At 44.1% G+C, this 17,269-nt stretch overlaps 1 protein-coding gene across 1 annotated transcript in view; it reads right to left on the bottom strand.

Annotated features, from left to right (window-relative positions):
• Positions 1–2,656: 2,656 nt before the first annotated feature.
• PEX26 (peroxisomal biogenesis factor 26) overlaps positions 2,657–17,269 on the bottom strand; it is a 46,654-nt gene continuing 32,041 nt past the window's right edge. Inside the window, exons 4-6 of the mRNA XM_069228026.1 lie at positions 15,067–15,389; positions 14,061–14,207; positions 2,657–4,232 (exon numbers count right to left, since the gene is read on the bottom strand). Coding sequence (XP_069084127.1) covers positions 4,129–4,232; positions 14,061–14,207; positions 15,067–15,389 — 574 coding nt within the window. The 3' untranslated portion in view covers positions 2,657–4,128. The remainder of the gene's footprint in view (positions 4,233–14,060; positions 14,208–15,066; positions 15,390–17,269) is intronic.

The raw sequence follows: 17,269 nt of genomic DNA, 5'->3' as shown, positions 1-17,269 counted from the left end.
AAATACTCTAGAGCAAGACCTCTGAGCTAAAGATGTTAATCTAGTGGCAAGCTTCCATCCATTCCACTGATATCCCATCAGCTCCAGTGTCTCCGAGCCTTGGCAACAGGTATATTACTGAATCTGAGATGGGCAATTTTCAAAATCGTACTGTCGTCCAAGGCTGTAAACAAATCAAAATCTGCCGAATTTCTGAGCAAACTTGAGTGTGCAGTTTGTCTCAGGCCGGAATGTAAACCATGAGAAAATAGAGTAATTTGCGTTATAAAATGGGGACATCTTGCTTAGTGAGATGTAATTCATACAGACCAATTTGAACAAATTTTAGAACTGGTATTCAGTAACCAAATTGGTTAGCGAAGTTACACACAATCCATGCAAATTTGAACAGCATGGATCTGTCCCAGAAAGGAGATTGTCCCACCGACCCACACAGCGACAAAAGTTATCGCTGCCATTTATTGAGAGATCGTTCCATAATCTATCGTCAGCATGAAAGGGAAGAAGAGAAGGGCTTTGATGTTCAGAGTTTGTTTTGGTTTCAATGGTGTAATTGGTCTCGAACAGAAATTCACTACTTCAGTTAATTCTTCAGTTAATTCTTCTGTTAATTCTTCAGACAGTTCATCCACAGCAAAAGTTACTGTTAATGTCATGAGCTTTGGTAGCTTCTCTATTACTCAGAGAGAGAGATAGGAAAGCCCTATATTTTCTTTGTTCTCTTGGCATGAGAAATAGGTGGCATCAGGATTTTCACACTGTTTTTTAACCAACTACATGAGCATTCCAGCTGAATGCTGTCAGCGGAGGGCATCTGACTCGGATGGTGCGAATTCTGCACCGCCCACTAAGAGAGGCTCTAAGCTCAACAGGAGGAGTTTGCGCTTCACAGAACATGCCGCCTCTAACCAGAGACAAAACAGTGCTTGACATATTCCACCAGCAAACTCAGCATTTAATTATGCAGCTGCTGGGTACATTGCTTCAAGTGTCACACAACCATCCACATAGTCAGGAAATGCACATATAAAGATAATCTTTATATGCTTTGTACACCCAAACCTTGAAGTGGAATTTCTGCATTTCCAGATTACAAGGAGGTATTTATGTCACGCAACAAAAAACATTCCAGACTCATCAGCCAGATGGCTGCACATCTTCTAGAGTCAGGTGAAGTTTCAAACTTACCTTAGGAAGTCAGGTGAAGTTCCGAAAGTTTTCTGAAAAAAAATACTTGTGAAATAATTTTTCTTTACGAAGTGTGGGTTTTTGCAAAGTGTTGTTGCACATACTTACTTATAGCAAACATTTTCTCCTATTTGGTTTTTATCTTTGCAAACTAGGTGTTATTTGTGAAGATTGTGAAGTTTTACACATACAATTGCTGAGGAAATCATCCTTCTCAACTTCACACCCTTTATATCCATTGCAGAAGGGCTGAAATGTAGAGCTTACATCTGTGCTCAGGTCAAACATATCGGTCAAGGGAGTGATACCCTGGTAGAGAACTTGAAATAAGGAAAAATGACTTATAGACGTTAACGTAGCGGACCATAATACAACAAATCAGGTTTAACGCAGTCAAGTGCAAAGAGAACTATTAATGGTGCAAAATCTCAATTCAACATGGAAGGTGAGGAACCCCATTTTCCTTCTGTCTGTTGCTACTTATGTTACTGCATCAACATTACTAAATTGGCAACACAAAGGCGAGAGCAACAGGAGTAAGGGGGTTGACAGGGATACCTAGCAGAATAGCGGATGTTCTTACTGCGTTACACAACATTGATGAGACCCTACCCCAGCCTCTGGGCCCAGCTCTGGAGCCACTACTGTTGAGGATAAGCATAGATTAGAGACACTTTAGAAGGAGGCTGCACATGGACTATGCAAATGGTACCTGTTCTAACTTTCAAGTTCTTGGATGAGCGACTTGATGATCTAAACAACCACATGCTCGAGAGATGAAGGAAGGACAAGTTAGTGATCGCTAAAGATCAACCAACCTACATAAGAGACAAGTCCTTTCTCAATGGAATGGCGAAAGCAATAAGTAACATCAGAATTGTTTTTAATGTGGCAATGGTCATCAATGCAGGGTGCCACCACCCAGGGAGGTGGTGTAGGCACAAGCAGTAAGTAAACTAAAGAAAGCCAAGGACAATAGTCTTGGTGCGTAGACTAGTCATGAAATGGGCAGGATGGTTGGGCCTGGCTGTCTACTAATTCCTAGGTGTGATTGCTTGACAGAACTGTGCTGCTAACTTTCTGCCAAGAGTGGATACCATGCTCTCTGTAAGTTCTTAAACTGTATGTGATGGGAGGTCACTATTGCCTGCGGGTCCATTTTGCTTTTTTGTATAATCTCTGATTTCCCGTAACACAAGCTGCTACTTTTAGTTGTATACAGTTGCTATCTAAAACATATCTTCTTTGCTTCTTTTCTGGTACTGCTACCTGGAGCACAAGCAGTTGTCTTTCTTGTCCATAAGCTTGTTAGTGATCTGGTGCAGAGATGGGCAATTCACTTTACGTAAACGCTGAAGGTGCTTACAGGAATTTCTTGCACTCTTGCAAATACAAATAATTTCCAGAATCTAGTTCATTGCATCAACTGGTGTTAGTAACCAGCCAATTATAAAATATGCAAATACAATAACACATTAACTATATTTTATTGTAATATTCTCCAGTTAGTATGTTTCACATAATAAATGTTCAACAGAAAACATAGGAGGCGTTGAGTCAAGAATCCTTGTGGAGAGGTGGCACAGACGTTTGTCTGCAGGGCAAGGACAGAGGAGGTGGACAGTAGATAGTTGCTGAGAGCTGGTACAGAGGATTCTTTTCTGTGGGGAAATGGCACTGGAATGCAATCTCCTCCCTGGAGGTCTTGCACAGCAGGTCCTTGTTGAGAAGAAGTGTGACTATGTAGATTGCTGGTGGTTAAAGTTGTAGTTCCTTATAGGGGCAGCGTATCATTGTTTGAGATAAAATACCTCCCTTTTGGGGTACATATATGTATGTGTGTATATATATATGTATGTGTGTATATATATATGTATGTGTGTATATATATATATATTTTGGGATGTAGAGCTAGGGTGTACACATACATTCATCTGTGATCCAGGGTAAAGAGGGGCACCTTTTTGCAGTGGATTTCATGTCCTCTGCTGACATAAGTAAAAGACCTAGGTCTGGATGGGGACCCTAGATCTCTGTTTGGAGTAGAATCAGTCTTTGTAAGGAGTACAACAGATTCCCGAAGGCACAGCAGACCGTGTAGCCATAATTTTAACTGCCAACAATAAAGTGCAAATAACAACAACAAAAATATTGCTGCAGTTACCTCAAAATGTCCTTACTATCTCCATACTAAAAGGAAAGAATTCAGGTCCAAGGGCTCCAACAAGCACTTACTAATGTAAGAATAGTGAATTAACCCAGTCCAAGCATCAGAGGCACCTATTTTTTCAGGGATTTTGAAACTGTAACATGTCAATATAATGGTGGGTGGACATTATATCCATGACTAGCATGTTGCAGTAGATATCACTATTTAATAGTAGGTATTTTTGGTGTCTCGATTATGATATTTAACCCTTTGTAAATCCTTAAATGGTGCATGGGTGTGCACTCCTACTATGTGCACTGTATGAATGGGAGCATAAAGCACATCCTGGGTGGCTGGAAAAGCAGATGTTTGTATGGACGGTTTGCAGTATATATTTGCTTTCGTGTAAAACCCAATACTTACTGGTGATACAGCAGGTCTTTAATAGTACATGGAAGGAGCTCCTTTCTGGATTGTGCAGAGCAGATTCTTACTTCTATGGGCACAGAACATCTTTGTTTAGAGTAACTGGAAGAGCAGTAAATCCACGTGGATAAAGGAGATGTTTGTTTAGGACAGAAGACGATTCAATTGCAGGAAGCAGTGGATATGATCATCCATGTCTGCTGACATGAAGCCCAATAATACCATATTGTTTTGTATCTTTCACTTGTAATGGATTTGGAAGCATGTGATGTTCCTTACTCTCCATCAAGATGTGGAAGAAGTCTGATGGAAGCAGCAGCTTCGGTGACATCTGGGTCTTCTGAAGCAGTGGCAGACGCGCAGGCTCAGCGACAGATGCCAGGCCTGGAGCTCACGGGAGCTATGGTCTCCCAGACTTGCCGGAGCATCCACACAAGGCTAGATAGGAAAGGCTGAGACAAGGAGGCAGCTGCAGAGGAAGAAGAACAGGTATTTAGAAATGTTTCTGATGATGCAGAGTCTGCCGCACACTGTCCAATATGCAGATTTATCCAGAAGTTCACTGTGCCAATCAACTGAAGCCGCATCTCATTAATGGGGCCCAAGAAGGCTGAAACCACAATGAAGTTGCTAGTATTTCTGTCTAGAGGGGATCTGGTCTAGCCCTCCTGGCTTGACTGTTACTATAGAGGCAAGAGCAAGTCTGATTTGAATATAGCTGGTCCCGGTCTGGAGTGGAGCAGTGGACAAAAAGCAATTGGCTAGAATGTGGACAAAGTAATTACCAGTGGCTGATAATAACCTAAGTATTCCACCGTCCACTATTGTCTCATCATCGTCTATAGCACATTCGTCTGGATCATGGTTGAGTACAACAGATTGCAATTAGAATTCCCTCAGCCACAAAGGGTGAAATATTTTATAACTCCTAAACACCAATTCAACGTGACCACTGTGCATCACAGCTAAAGTCTTGCATGAGTCCCTTTACCTTTCCCAGGGACTGTGTTCTGTCATAGTTGCTATAAGATCCAAGTAGCCAGTGTGCCGGAACCAGTACTTACAGATCTGTTATACTATGTGCCCCCACACTACAGTCTGGAGCAGGGCCCCAGCCCATTTATTACCCACTATGCCCCAAAATACTACCTCCAGCAAAGGTTGTGCCCATCGACTAGCGACTAGTCTCCAGACCCATGAAGAGCATGCTGCACCAGTCACCCAGGGTACCCCCGCCCCCATCAAATCCAGTCCCCTCCCCCAACTCCAGTTGCGTGTGGCTCCTGCTCATTCACACTACACTGTGGGGAGACTGGGAGGTTGATGGCGGCTAATTCTAGTGCTGGGGCACATGCCTTTTCACCAGTACTCCTGGAGGGAAGAAGGCCCATCAGCTCTCCCTTACACAATCCCTCTAGTGCTTCATATATGTGGTCATCCCACTCTTGGTGTGTGGAGCTGTTTCTGCACAAAATAGTGTTTATGACTGATTGTCAAGACGCTATGGACTTATTCGTCCTCTTCAGTCTCTGCATGGCACCTTTTGGGAATCTCCTCACAGACATCAAAATTCATGAATATGAAGACAGAACACAACTTCATTTGAAAGTCTCCTCTTTTCCAGACATCCAACACCTGGATAAAGTGCACTGCCTGCACCTCATCCAGACCTGGTTCTCCAGCATCTGCCTGAAATTTAACCCCACAAAAGAAAAAATCCCCCTATTCGTCAAGAACAGCATGCAACAGCTAGCCCAAACTTGTCTTAACAACATCAGCATGGATGGATTCAAATCCCAACTTTCATGCAGTACCAAGGAACTAGGATTCACTCTGGACATCGATCTCACTCTCCCGAAACACATCACCAAGAATACCAAGACAGCCCGGTACCAGATTTCTATACTACTCACTGCTAGAGAAAGTTGAACTATTCCTTTGAGACAGCGACTACAGAACTTCTCTTCAAGCTCTCGTAGTTTCCCACCTGGATGGAGGCAATGCCCTGCCCCATGGCCTCTCAGACTCCACAATGGTCCCCTTTAACAGCATTCTGCCTCCTTAAGAGCCTGAAGAAATATGCCCCCATCACCTTCCATTTTACTGGAAAACTACTGACTCCTCCAACCAGACCCCACCAGCTCCGTCATCTACTAAGCCATTACAAACGCCACCCCTACCATGTGGCTGACAAGCTCACCACTCTTCCGGTTACACACCGGCCAGGACATCATTAAAATAAGATGACTAAGTGCAAACAAGATAAAACAAGGCATAAGGCCTTCTCCATCTATGGACCAAGCATCTGAGATGACATCCCTGTATCCATCAGGACTACCCTAACCATGCTCCAATTTAGGAAAGACCTGAAGATATACCTCTTTAAAGAATGCTACATCATGATGTAGCAGCAATCAGCTTTTGCTCTCAAATACCAGATACCACTCCAGTCACATGCTGTTGTCTAAGCCTTTGACCCTGTACAGGGCTTGACTCCCTTTTACTTAGGTTCACAATATAGAAATACAGCATACAGTTATTGTCCTTACTGATGGACGTGATGAACACCTTCATGCTGCTCTCTCTGCGATAACACTCTACAGACTTTAGATATCTGGGTGACATGCAGAACAAATACCGTCCTGCCAAGCTCTCCTCTGCCCAGTAACAGAACCCAACTTCCCCTTGCTCCTTCACCTTCACTGAGCAACATTTTCAACCTAAAGACCTTGGATGATAAATTCTAGGTGCAACCCATGTTCCACTGATCTGCAAAGGGCCAGGAGAGTAAACCGACTCATTTAATGCAAAAGGCAAAGGACAACTTTCAGGCTACTGGGAGTATCTGAAAAAGAATGTGACTAGAGGGAAGCTATTATGGGGTACAAAGAAGGTCGAGAGATCCTGATCAGCATGGAGCAATCAGTTGGTCTTTAGGTTCTAAAGCACACACATTTTTTTAATCAAAATCATAGGAAAGATTAGTGAAGTCAATTATTTGGTTGGCTTTGTGCTCCAAGTGAGTACAATATCACATTCCAAATTAATCAGCTCAAACATCTCCTCCCCAGGAAACGTATGACAGCAATTCTTGTGTTCCCTGAGCTGACCAATGTTTGCATCCTTGTAGTCATCTTTCCAGGACCATGAGTGTGATGAGCTTCCATCATCATCAACCTGCTCTATACCATCATGGCTTAGTGCAGGAATGTATCTGTCCACTTCCAGTGCGAGATGGACGGAGGACACAGTCTACCTATGAAACGCAAGATCTAAAGGCTCTCAAAGACAAAGTCTAAGACTGAATCAAGGTAGAGGTTGCCAATATGTTAGTGACTAAGCTCTCCCAGAGTCCATGGCTCAAGCAAAAGTTCTTGGTGCCTAAGGAAGATTTGATCTAGATATACTTTTGCATGGATTATCAGGGACGTAACTGAATGACCAAGATGGATATCCATCTCAATCATTTAGGAGACAAGCTCTTGGATAAAGTGGATGCCTCAAATTTCTGATTACATCTATTCCAACCTATTACGAGTGTCCCAAAAGTAGGGGCCTGTCATTTTACAGACCCATGCTTGTGAAGAGGGAGTGGGGTTGTTTCAGGGCAATTTAATGGAAAGCTATCAGAACTTCTAGGGGCATCTATCAGTAACAAACTGTTACCCAGACGGTGGAACGGGGCTGTGAATGGTTACAAATGTTGATAGTTTAAGCCTGCATTTTAAGCCCTACTTGTTTGTCACCGATATTAAAGTCCAGAGAGATCATAAACATCGCAGTTAGTGGATGGAAATTGAGTAAGTGATCCATTTTCCTGCAAATCTTGACCTTACTATGAGTCAGAAGGTAGGGATGTCAAATGGGAATGCTGACAGACGTTGATGAAATTCTTCTTAAATAGACAAATAGTTACCAGGAAATCTCCTGAACTGGAGCAGACCATAGATGCCTGATCAAGGAGGGGTGTACTGTGGGGATGAAAGAGCTTGAATAGCTTGGAAAGCTGTGCCATGAGGCTCCTGATCGACTTTCTGTGGCCTCCACTGTGTTCATGTATTCCCTCAAGGGCAGACAGATCTAGACTCTAGAATATTTCCTAATACAGCACACTGTCCGGAAAAAAGGAGATGGTACTGCTTGTTGTGTATACAGAAGCAGAGACAGAGACCCAGTTGATTAATGCCTATGTGAAGGTCAACTCTAGGAAGAGAAGCACCCAAAAACCACAGCAATGCATCCCGGCGGACCAGAATTGACCCAAACACTTTGTGGGTTATCAAGAGGTCGAAGACTTACAAAGATCATTCCAGGACCATGAGTGTGATGAGCTTGCATCTTCCACAACCTGCTCTATACTGTCCTTATTTTGTGCATGTATGTGCCCCCTTCCAATGTGAGATGGACGCAAAGATTTTTCTCCTCTTCCTTTGACATCTGGTAGTGTCCAGCTTGCCGATGCAGACCATCCTCTTTCTAGAATTATGCGAATAGTCTTTATTGTCCCTTGTCATTCCAGAGTGATTTTATGGGGAACTTTGACTGTCCTGCCCTCATGTCATCTCCCTGAGGCAAACTACAAACCCAGGAAACGTTTCACCCAACTCAAACATGTCATGCCAGCTGACCTTCCACCCTTATGCCTCCCAACTCTGCATGGCACACACAGAAGGCCACATCTAACAATCTCCTTATTTCACTTATAACCCATTTAATCTCACTCACACTCAACTCTGACAATCTACTGTCCCTTCTTATTCACCAAACTAGACAAAATGCCAGACCCGGATATAAAACAATGGTGCCCTCAACACCAGAACTCTCCACCTACACTATTATCCCAAATCATATTAAAAAAAACTCATCAATGTCAACCTCCCACTGCTGTACCAAAGGCACCCCAACCTATCACCAACACAATACTGAGCACTCCTGTCAAACAACTGCACTCTTCTCAAACCAGATCCAGTACCAACAATACGCCCCTCATACACCAGCCTAAATATGCATACACCCCACACATCCCCTTAACTCCCAATCGTCCACCTGACCGACCGCACGTCTACGTCATCCTGTGACCAGCACCCAAACACATTGTTGAAGTAACACATGATATCTGCCACACAAAAGGATAAAGATTAGGGACACCCGTATGAGTGCCCCGCTAATCCGGAACTGGCCAGTAATGGGAGTTACCAGCCTCATTTGGATTGTAACATCAATGGGAACACAACAGGTCTGTTCAACTGGTGACTGCAGAGGAAATGCCTAGAACTGAGAAAAACATCCAGGAATCAGTGACTCCCACATGCTGATCCCCACTTATATGTATTCGGAGAACTGTGTAGCGGAATTACTCATGCTCAAGGTGTCAGTAGTTTCTGCAGTTAGGGTGGAAATATTGCAATGGCCCTTTGTAAAATGTTAGTGTTAACACCCTGGTCTCTGTGGCACCTCCAAAGACTCTGCTGACCACTGGGTTATCTCCTTCAGTGCCCTGTGTGCACCTTTGTCCGGCCATTCCCTGTCCAACCCCCAGTTTACTTTCCTCCTAGACCTTAATCTTCAACCTGATCTAATTCTGGATGTGCGGGAGAGCCACTAGCATCTGTAACTGCACTGCTGCGGGAAAACCATTAACAGGAAAAGGCCAAAATAGGGCAGTTGCTTCTCCCCAAACTTGGTCACAGCAAAAGCCATGGAATAGAAATGTCCACCACCCATAACCCCGAGGACACACTGGCCTTCTAGTACTATCATATATGCAATCGAGCCATTGTTTAAAAGAACAAGAAAACAATAAAGCACATTAAATAGACTCTCCAGCAAATGCCCTCAAATGGGAGGCTCCTGGATCCTTGAAAAACTACTGAGCCTCGTGCAATACCTTCCAACCCTCCCGGGTCCAATAGTAAGCCACTACATTTACTTAAAGGTCTATTTAATTAGCTATGAGCTCCTTCATTCTCATATCCTTTAGCTTTATCTTTCTCCTTTTAACTCTCTGCACCCACCCTAACCTTCAGCACTACTCCATTTTCCTGCTAAGTTCCTACTTCTTGTAACTGATAGCAAATACTTTAGGGATCCCCATCGACTACTGTCCAGCTTCCCCTTTTTCACATAACTGTTCCTAGCAACACTTTTATTCCACTTCTTCAATAAGTCACTAGAATGCAGCTCTGCACTCGAGCAATTCAAGAATGCTTCCTGGAACGGAACTGTGATCGCTTACCCGATAAGGTGTTCGTAAATGTCACAACAAGAACCCCGGGGGCATACGTCAAACACGTAGAAGCGTTCTAGTGGTTTCACAGGCCGCACCCCTTGAACCCTCCAATACTGCTTATAGGCCAGTGGAGCCAGGGTGTGGTGTGCACGATGAGGAGTTACAGGAGGAAGCAGCACGAGAAGCAGAGGACACAGAACAATGGAGATTCGAGGAGGATAGGTCGAGAGCCGAAGCCGGGACAGAAGACGAGACGGATGAACCACTGGAGCCTCTGGAGTCTTCAGGCACGGAGGGCAGACCCTCCTACCGGCAGGTGCAGTTGCATCTTCAATGGAAGATGGATTCCAAACTACAGACCCCAGGGAAAGGCGACTCGGACAAGACCGATGTGACTCAAAGACAGAGTCACGGCCTCATGCGAGTACCACAGGGGGCTTATGGCGGGTGGTCTGGGGAGCACTAACATGGGGTCATTGGATGTGGTTTTAAGGCAACATTGATTTGACATACACTGCGTCTTATTATTTGTCATAGCAAAAGTATCACAGCACGGGGAAGGAGAGGAGCACTGGGAGCAGTGATAAGTCAGAGCATGATGATGGGAGAATAGCATGCATCAAAGCATGGCATGAGAAATCCCAGAGAGGGATAAAAGTGGGTATCCTAGGGGTCAATGACCCTAACTTCCCTCACATTTATTAGACTGTACGGTGTGGTGGTGGACTTCACGACCCTGGAGAAAACCTGAATAGTAAGATCTCTCCCCCTGTTTATCTTTTCCTTGAGGGTGACTCTGGAGACTGGATGATTTCAGGCAAGCAAGACGGAGGAGCAAGAAGGGAAAGAACTCGAGGAAGAACTACAGAACAGACTTTCAGTCATACCAAATCCCATAGTGTCTATACACCATTTCTGTCTCAACCTAATAAAAATTCTCATATCATCCGTCACTGGTCTGAGTCATACTTTGAACCCAATTCCAGAGATCCTACAAAAATGTCCTATGTATCTCTTACCTGCAGTACCCATCAAAACAATTAAAATGTATGATGTGCAGAAAAATGCCCAGACTCACCAAATAAAATTTACTCCTAGGCCATGAACATGCCAGTTTTTGACTAAGCAGGGGAATGGATTCAATCCTCATTTCAATTTGGAAGCAACTGATGATGAAGGGATAAAAACATTTCTTCTCGACATCTCTGTGGCATTTGACATTGTCAGCCAAATGATCTTCATGCATCTGTTCCTGTTTCTAGGTATCCAGGGTTCCACATTCAACTGAATCACCTCCTTCCTCACAGATGGGATACAAATTGAACCACACCCTATCCTTTCATCCGTGAATCGTATGGCACATTGCCACTGATCTACCCAGTCCTTACCAAACTGTGTTAGCTCTGTTTGCCATGACAATCCTTTACTTTATCTATGGAAAAAACGGTACCTAGGCACTACAGCCTACTACTTACAAAACCTTAAGATACTGGAATGTGTACAGCACATGAGTGGCTACTGGTACAGCACTGCATCACTTTCCGTACTAATGTGATGGCCTTTTTTAACAATTACAAGCTTTCTACTGCAGACCTAGTCAGCTTGCAAAGATCAGTGATGCAATGGGTATAAGGTGAATATGTCAACTTCATTGAGTTGTGGGTCAATCTTCTTGGTGTTTGAGAGAAGCAACCAGAGGGACTGCACTGAATAATTTATGCATCTTCTAGGTCGGCAGGCATCTCCATTGCCAGGCAGATGTATGTTTTAAGTTGGTACTAGCAAGTGGGGTTAGGTGATGTGATAACTATATGGTGACATATATGAATGTGTTGGATATGTCCAGTTTGGTTTATAGAAAGGTAAATGGTGTGTAGTGGTGGAAAGTGCTGTTGTGAGCAAAAAGACGCCCAACCAAGCTTGTGCTGTTTTGGCTGTATGTTCTAACTTCTACAACTGAGTGGTATGCCTGTGTCATCTGATTACAAATGTATTCTACTGTTGTAAGCATTCTATGTGGCATATCTGTCCCGTATCTGCATGCAACTGCTCATATCATACACAATGTTGGATATTGTGCAGGTGGTACAGTTATGAGCACTGCAGATAAATGTGATTGCCAAAGGTACAAATCACCAATTTGGATTGCTATCCCAGGTATGCACCAAGTGTAACAATTCTAACAATGCATCCCCAGTCCTAATATCCCTTTTTCAGTGTACTGATGGAGCACATGGTAACATGCACAAGGCCTACTGTAGCCACTGCCCTATCGATCTACACAATTTGATAAAAGCAAACCATCTGGCATACCTGGTCCTGCCAAAATGAATAACATTTCTGTTGGTGCTTAATTGAGTGTCAATAACCTATTGCCCAGACATTAATAACTAATAGAAGGTAAACCGCAGAGGAAAGTAATGTACTGAAGGACAGCATGAAACAACAAATATTATGGAATATGGGATGTTCTTGAGGATTATGTACAAGTCCTGGAATGGTAAACATTTAGGGCCTCATTTGGACCTCAGCGGTCTTTTTTCAAGACCACCGAGGTACCGCCGTGCTGAAGACCGCCAGTGCAGGCGTTTTTCAGCACAGCGTATTATGACTGCTGGCAGCCCTCCGCCCTTTTTCGGACGGAGAGCCGCCAGCAGCCATACTGGTGGTCTGCAGTCATCAGAACACTGCCCACCGAATCACGTCCCATGATTCGGCGTGGCGGTGTTCGGGGGACGGGGTGCTGGCGGCAGAGCAGCCCCTATGGATCCCGTTCCCTCCCGGAGGATGAGGATCACCGGACCAGGTAAGGTGATTGTCCGTTAAGGGGGGGGGAGGGAGTTGTTTGTTGTGTGCGTGCATGGGGGTGTGCGTGTGTAGAGGGGGGGTGTGAGTGCGTGAATGCATGCAGGGGGTGTGTTGTGTGTATGGGAAATGTGTGCGTTAATGTCTGTGTGTATGTGTGCGTGTATGTGTAGTAGTTGTGTGAGTGCATGTATGGGGGTGTGTGTCAATGTTTGAGGGGGTGGGGGGTCCAACCACCTTTGGGGGGTGGACTCCGGGGAGGGGGGGGGGTTGGGGAGACCCCTATCAGTGCCAGGGAACGTATTCCCTGGCACTGATAGTGCCTACCGCCATGGATTTAGAGGCGGTACAGAACCACAGGAAATCCATGGCGTTATGCGGGGTCGTGATGCCGCCGGAGGTGTAGTGACGGCTGCCGACCTGGAGACCGAAGTCTCCAGCCCAGCGGTCGTTACCACCCTGGCAGTCGGAGTGGAGAAGTGGCGGTTTGGCATGACGGTCACCGCCATGCTTGTAATTTAATTTTTTTTACCGCCGGCCTGTTTGCGGTATTACCGCCACTTCTCCACCGACTGCCAGGGTTGTAATGAGGGCCTAAATGTCAAGGATATAATAACTAAAGTGAAACTGAGACACCCTTGCCATTAATCCAAAGGCAATAGTCAATAAATAATATACTATGCTAATTGCTGAAGTGATTTGTTTTATATTGATATAGAATAAAAGAAGTCCTCCACTTTTACCATTTCTAAATTATATTTTGGTTTTATTTTGTTTTAATGAATTAGTACCCTGAAATTATTTTATAGAATAAAAATTAAAAAGGCAAGCTACTTCCCCACTCATTGTTAAGTGATTGGGCCTCGTCCACACAGACCTCAAACCATCACCAATCGTTACACCAAAGCCACCAATGCCTGTGCAACAGCACAATAAGGTGGCTGGAAAATGCCATGGTTTTGTCATTGATCAGAACATCCAGATGAGAAAAATAGAAGGAAGTCCTAAACTGTAGAAGGTATTAAATGAGGCGAAATAAGTTGTCCCAACTTACACAGCAGTGGAACACAATCGAAAGACTAGCTGAATACGGTATGTCTTACTTTTGCCTCTGTTTACCCCAGTCGAAACTTTACAATATATGCAACATGGAAGCTATCAATCAGTCAATCCTATCATAAATGGCACACTTTCCAGAAACCTTGTGCATTAATGGACAAGTTTACTAGAGAGACAGGAGTAGTGAGAATGTCCAATACTCACCGGGGTCCACCTTCAGGATCAGGAGACCAAGGATAAGGACTGCCAGAACAATCCGCTTAAGAGGAAGGGAGAGGATGCAAGAGCCGGCTGACCCCAAAACTCTGCAGAGGAAGTTAAGCAGGCTTTTCAGCCTTTGGGATGCAGAGCCTGAAAAATTATGACAAAGGAAAATAAGAAAACATTTGACCAAAATCACACCATGCACCCGCCTGATGGATACACAAAATCATGAAGTCTAAAGAACTACATTGAAGGTACAACTTGGTTTAGGTGGGGAGTGAAGCTTAAAGCAAGACATATGACAAATGTGCAGCAGGTTCACTGGGCAGGGAGGGGGAGGATCCAGGAGATAAAAAGGAGATTATGGAGTCACATAACATGAAAATCAAAAACAAAGCAAAGGAAAAAAACACAGTAAAAAAGACATTAAAACAATGGGAAATCTTTGGTGTTTTGGAACACCTCTGTTTGTTGTAAGAGTTCAAGAAATAACTCCTTGCTCGACAGCAGAGAACGCAGCATGTGGTCACATAGCTATTACTAGATATGAGTTTGAGGGCAGGCACATATCCAATGCGTAAGTCCTTCACGGATTGCTGGCTGCACAGCTATTGGTGATTTTAGGTCTTGGGGTTGTTGTTTTCTGCTCAGCATTCCAGCCATAAGTTGCCATGGGCCTTACCGCTCCAGGGGAGAGCAATCTCAGTCAGCTGAATGCCCATTATTATGAAAGTTGGTGGGTTTGTTGCTCCATAAGGAATGTTCTCTAAATCAATTAAAAGCTCAAGAAAGGTCCTTGGAGCATTAGTTAGTTTTGAGTTTGTTTTAGTTTTGTATTGGAGGTTCTATGGCGCACAGGTACATGTACAGGAGATGTCCTCTTTTTGCTTATGGCAATATGCTGCATATCAAACATAGAACTTCTATTGCTGTGTATCACATTCTTGTACAAGTGCAATGAACATCTACCAAAGCACACACAAGACATTCAGACTAGAAAACTTACCAAAGTGTTTGTCTTTCTCAGGCACTAACCCATCTTCATTGGTCACTTTTGTTTCGCCCTGTGGGTCGTGGCCATCCCAAGCCTGCCTGCGCTCTGAGATGGCCTCCAGCAGAACCTGCTGCTGCTTTTCTGAAAACACATCACATTCCAAGGCCAGGTCCTCTGCCTCCTCAAACTGGCCAAGTGGCAGCAGCACCTGGAGAAGAAACAGTTTCACAACCCCACTATATCCTACCAAACGTCGATTGGCATTGTCCCTCAGCCAAGAGCTTCCAACATCCAGCATCGCCATTGGTTCCGCAACTCTGCTGTGTAAGAGGATGCTGCAGAGAACCCAGGAGAAAAAAAGTAAAATGCTATTCAGCTTCAGGCCCATTTTAATTTTTTTTAACAATCATGTCCCTACAAAACTGCCTCCACAATAGTAAAGTATTCCCATCAAGTATCAACATTTCTTACACTGCTACCACCTGTTCTTCAAACTGTTATTTACCTGAAAAGAAAAAAACCCTCTTTAAGCAAGGGAGCACTTATATCCCACCAAGGCTGCACATTCATTTCCTTACAATAATTTCAGTGCACCTGGCACAATCTGTGCTTGCAGTTGCGGTTCGAAGCACTGGAGAGTAAGTGCTGATAGATCCTGTACCCATTTGCTGCACTCAGTAAACAAAGAGCAGGTAAGTTAATGTTCTTGTATTCTATTCCGCATTATATCCAGATCTCCACATTGTAGGAGGCTGGCGGCCTTTGGGCCCTAACTAGAACTCTGGATGAGTAGCAGTGTGAGCGCTAGGCACTTCCAGGGAAATGGTCCTGGACTGCGGTGAGGCAAATGAAGATTTCATGGAATGCTGGGTTATGATGTTGCATGTTAGAATGCTTAGAGACTCCAGCTATGACAGTCTGTGTTTGATGAGGCTGGAAGAAAGCTGTCCTATCGGATCCTTAATCAGCACACCGTCTGCTCGAAACAGTTGTATCGTCGAAAAAGAAGAGCGGCAAGACACATGCAAAACCAAGGGAAGGTTTACTGGAGCACAGGACAACCTACAACAGCACTGGTCAGGAGTCAACCGCCACAGCCCTCTCTAACGGCACTGCAACCACATCAGCATTCAAAGATGATGCAGTGGGGTTCTGTGATGCTGTGATATCACATAACACTCACTGACGCCACATCTCATATTGCTGCCACATCGCAAAGAGAAAGAAGAGCCAGAAACAGCCAAATAGCAAAGTCAGCAAAGCTGCAGACCACTGCCCATGAAACTTGATACACTTATGAGAGTTACAGTGAGAAACCTTAGATTTTATTTAAAAGACAACGAGGCAGTAAAATTAGCATTTCCCTTTACTTCTACCAAAACAGCAATAATAAGGTGTGAGGTCACAACTCTTTGAGACATAATCAGTCCTATAAGACAGTCCCTCCTGTAATCACACACACTCTCTTATTGCTAATATCAGGAGAATTCAGAAACCATCCCAAATGGTACTTGAAGTCAACAGCGGTGGGAGGGATAATAATGTGAAAAACATGAGGAGGCCATCAAAAGGACTTCAGATTACAAGTCAGCAGCCATGGATCATCAGCAGGGATCTTACACTAGACCTGAAAGAAAGAATAATAGTGAGGTAACTTGGAGGCAGAGCCTTGGCAGGAGAAAAATAGAGAAAATGAATGACAGAAGAGAGAAGAATGTGTGCCAATGAAGATAGTAAAAGGAACAAGTAGGAATAATCGAACTTAAAAGTGGATATTGTACATGCCTCATTGTCTTTAAAATTTTATACGATGTCCCCTTCCCTGAAGCTAGGAAAATCCCCATTTTACACAAGAGAATGAGGCACTATGTATGTTCAAAGCTAAGCTAGGACGTGATCAGCCGTAAGTGCAGGAAGTACAAGTTTTAAAAGTAGCAGCACAAGACAAATTGGCCATTTTGAGGATATATTCTAATCTAGAGCCACAGAAGATCGCTTTGAAAGCCATGGCCCCTGTAGTGCAATGGGCACTGAAACAGGAGATATTGATGCCCCTGGTGCCATGGTGAATGTGATCCTTCAAGCCAAGGCTGCTGATGAGACTGGATTGTGGGACTTTCTGAATGAAAGGAGAAGCTGTTCAGAAAAACAAAAGGAAAAGGTACAAGAGACAGTCTTGAATACATGATGCTACACATAGAGATGGAAAGGAGGG

The sequence above is a fragment of the Pleurodeles waltl genome, chromosome 4_1, assembly GCF_031143425.1.
Source record: "Pleurodeles waltl isolate 20211129_DDA chromosome 4_1, aPleWal1.hap1.20221129, whole genome shotgun sequence".
NCBI lineage: Eukaryota > Metazoa > Chordata > Amphibia > Caudata > Salamandridae > Pleurodeles > Pleurodeles waltl.
Note: the sequence above shows the minus strand (reverse complement) of the source record. Positions and strands in the feature narration are given on the sequence as shown.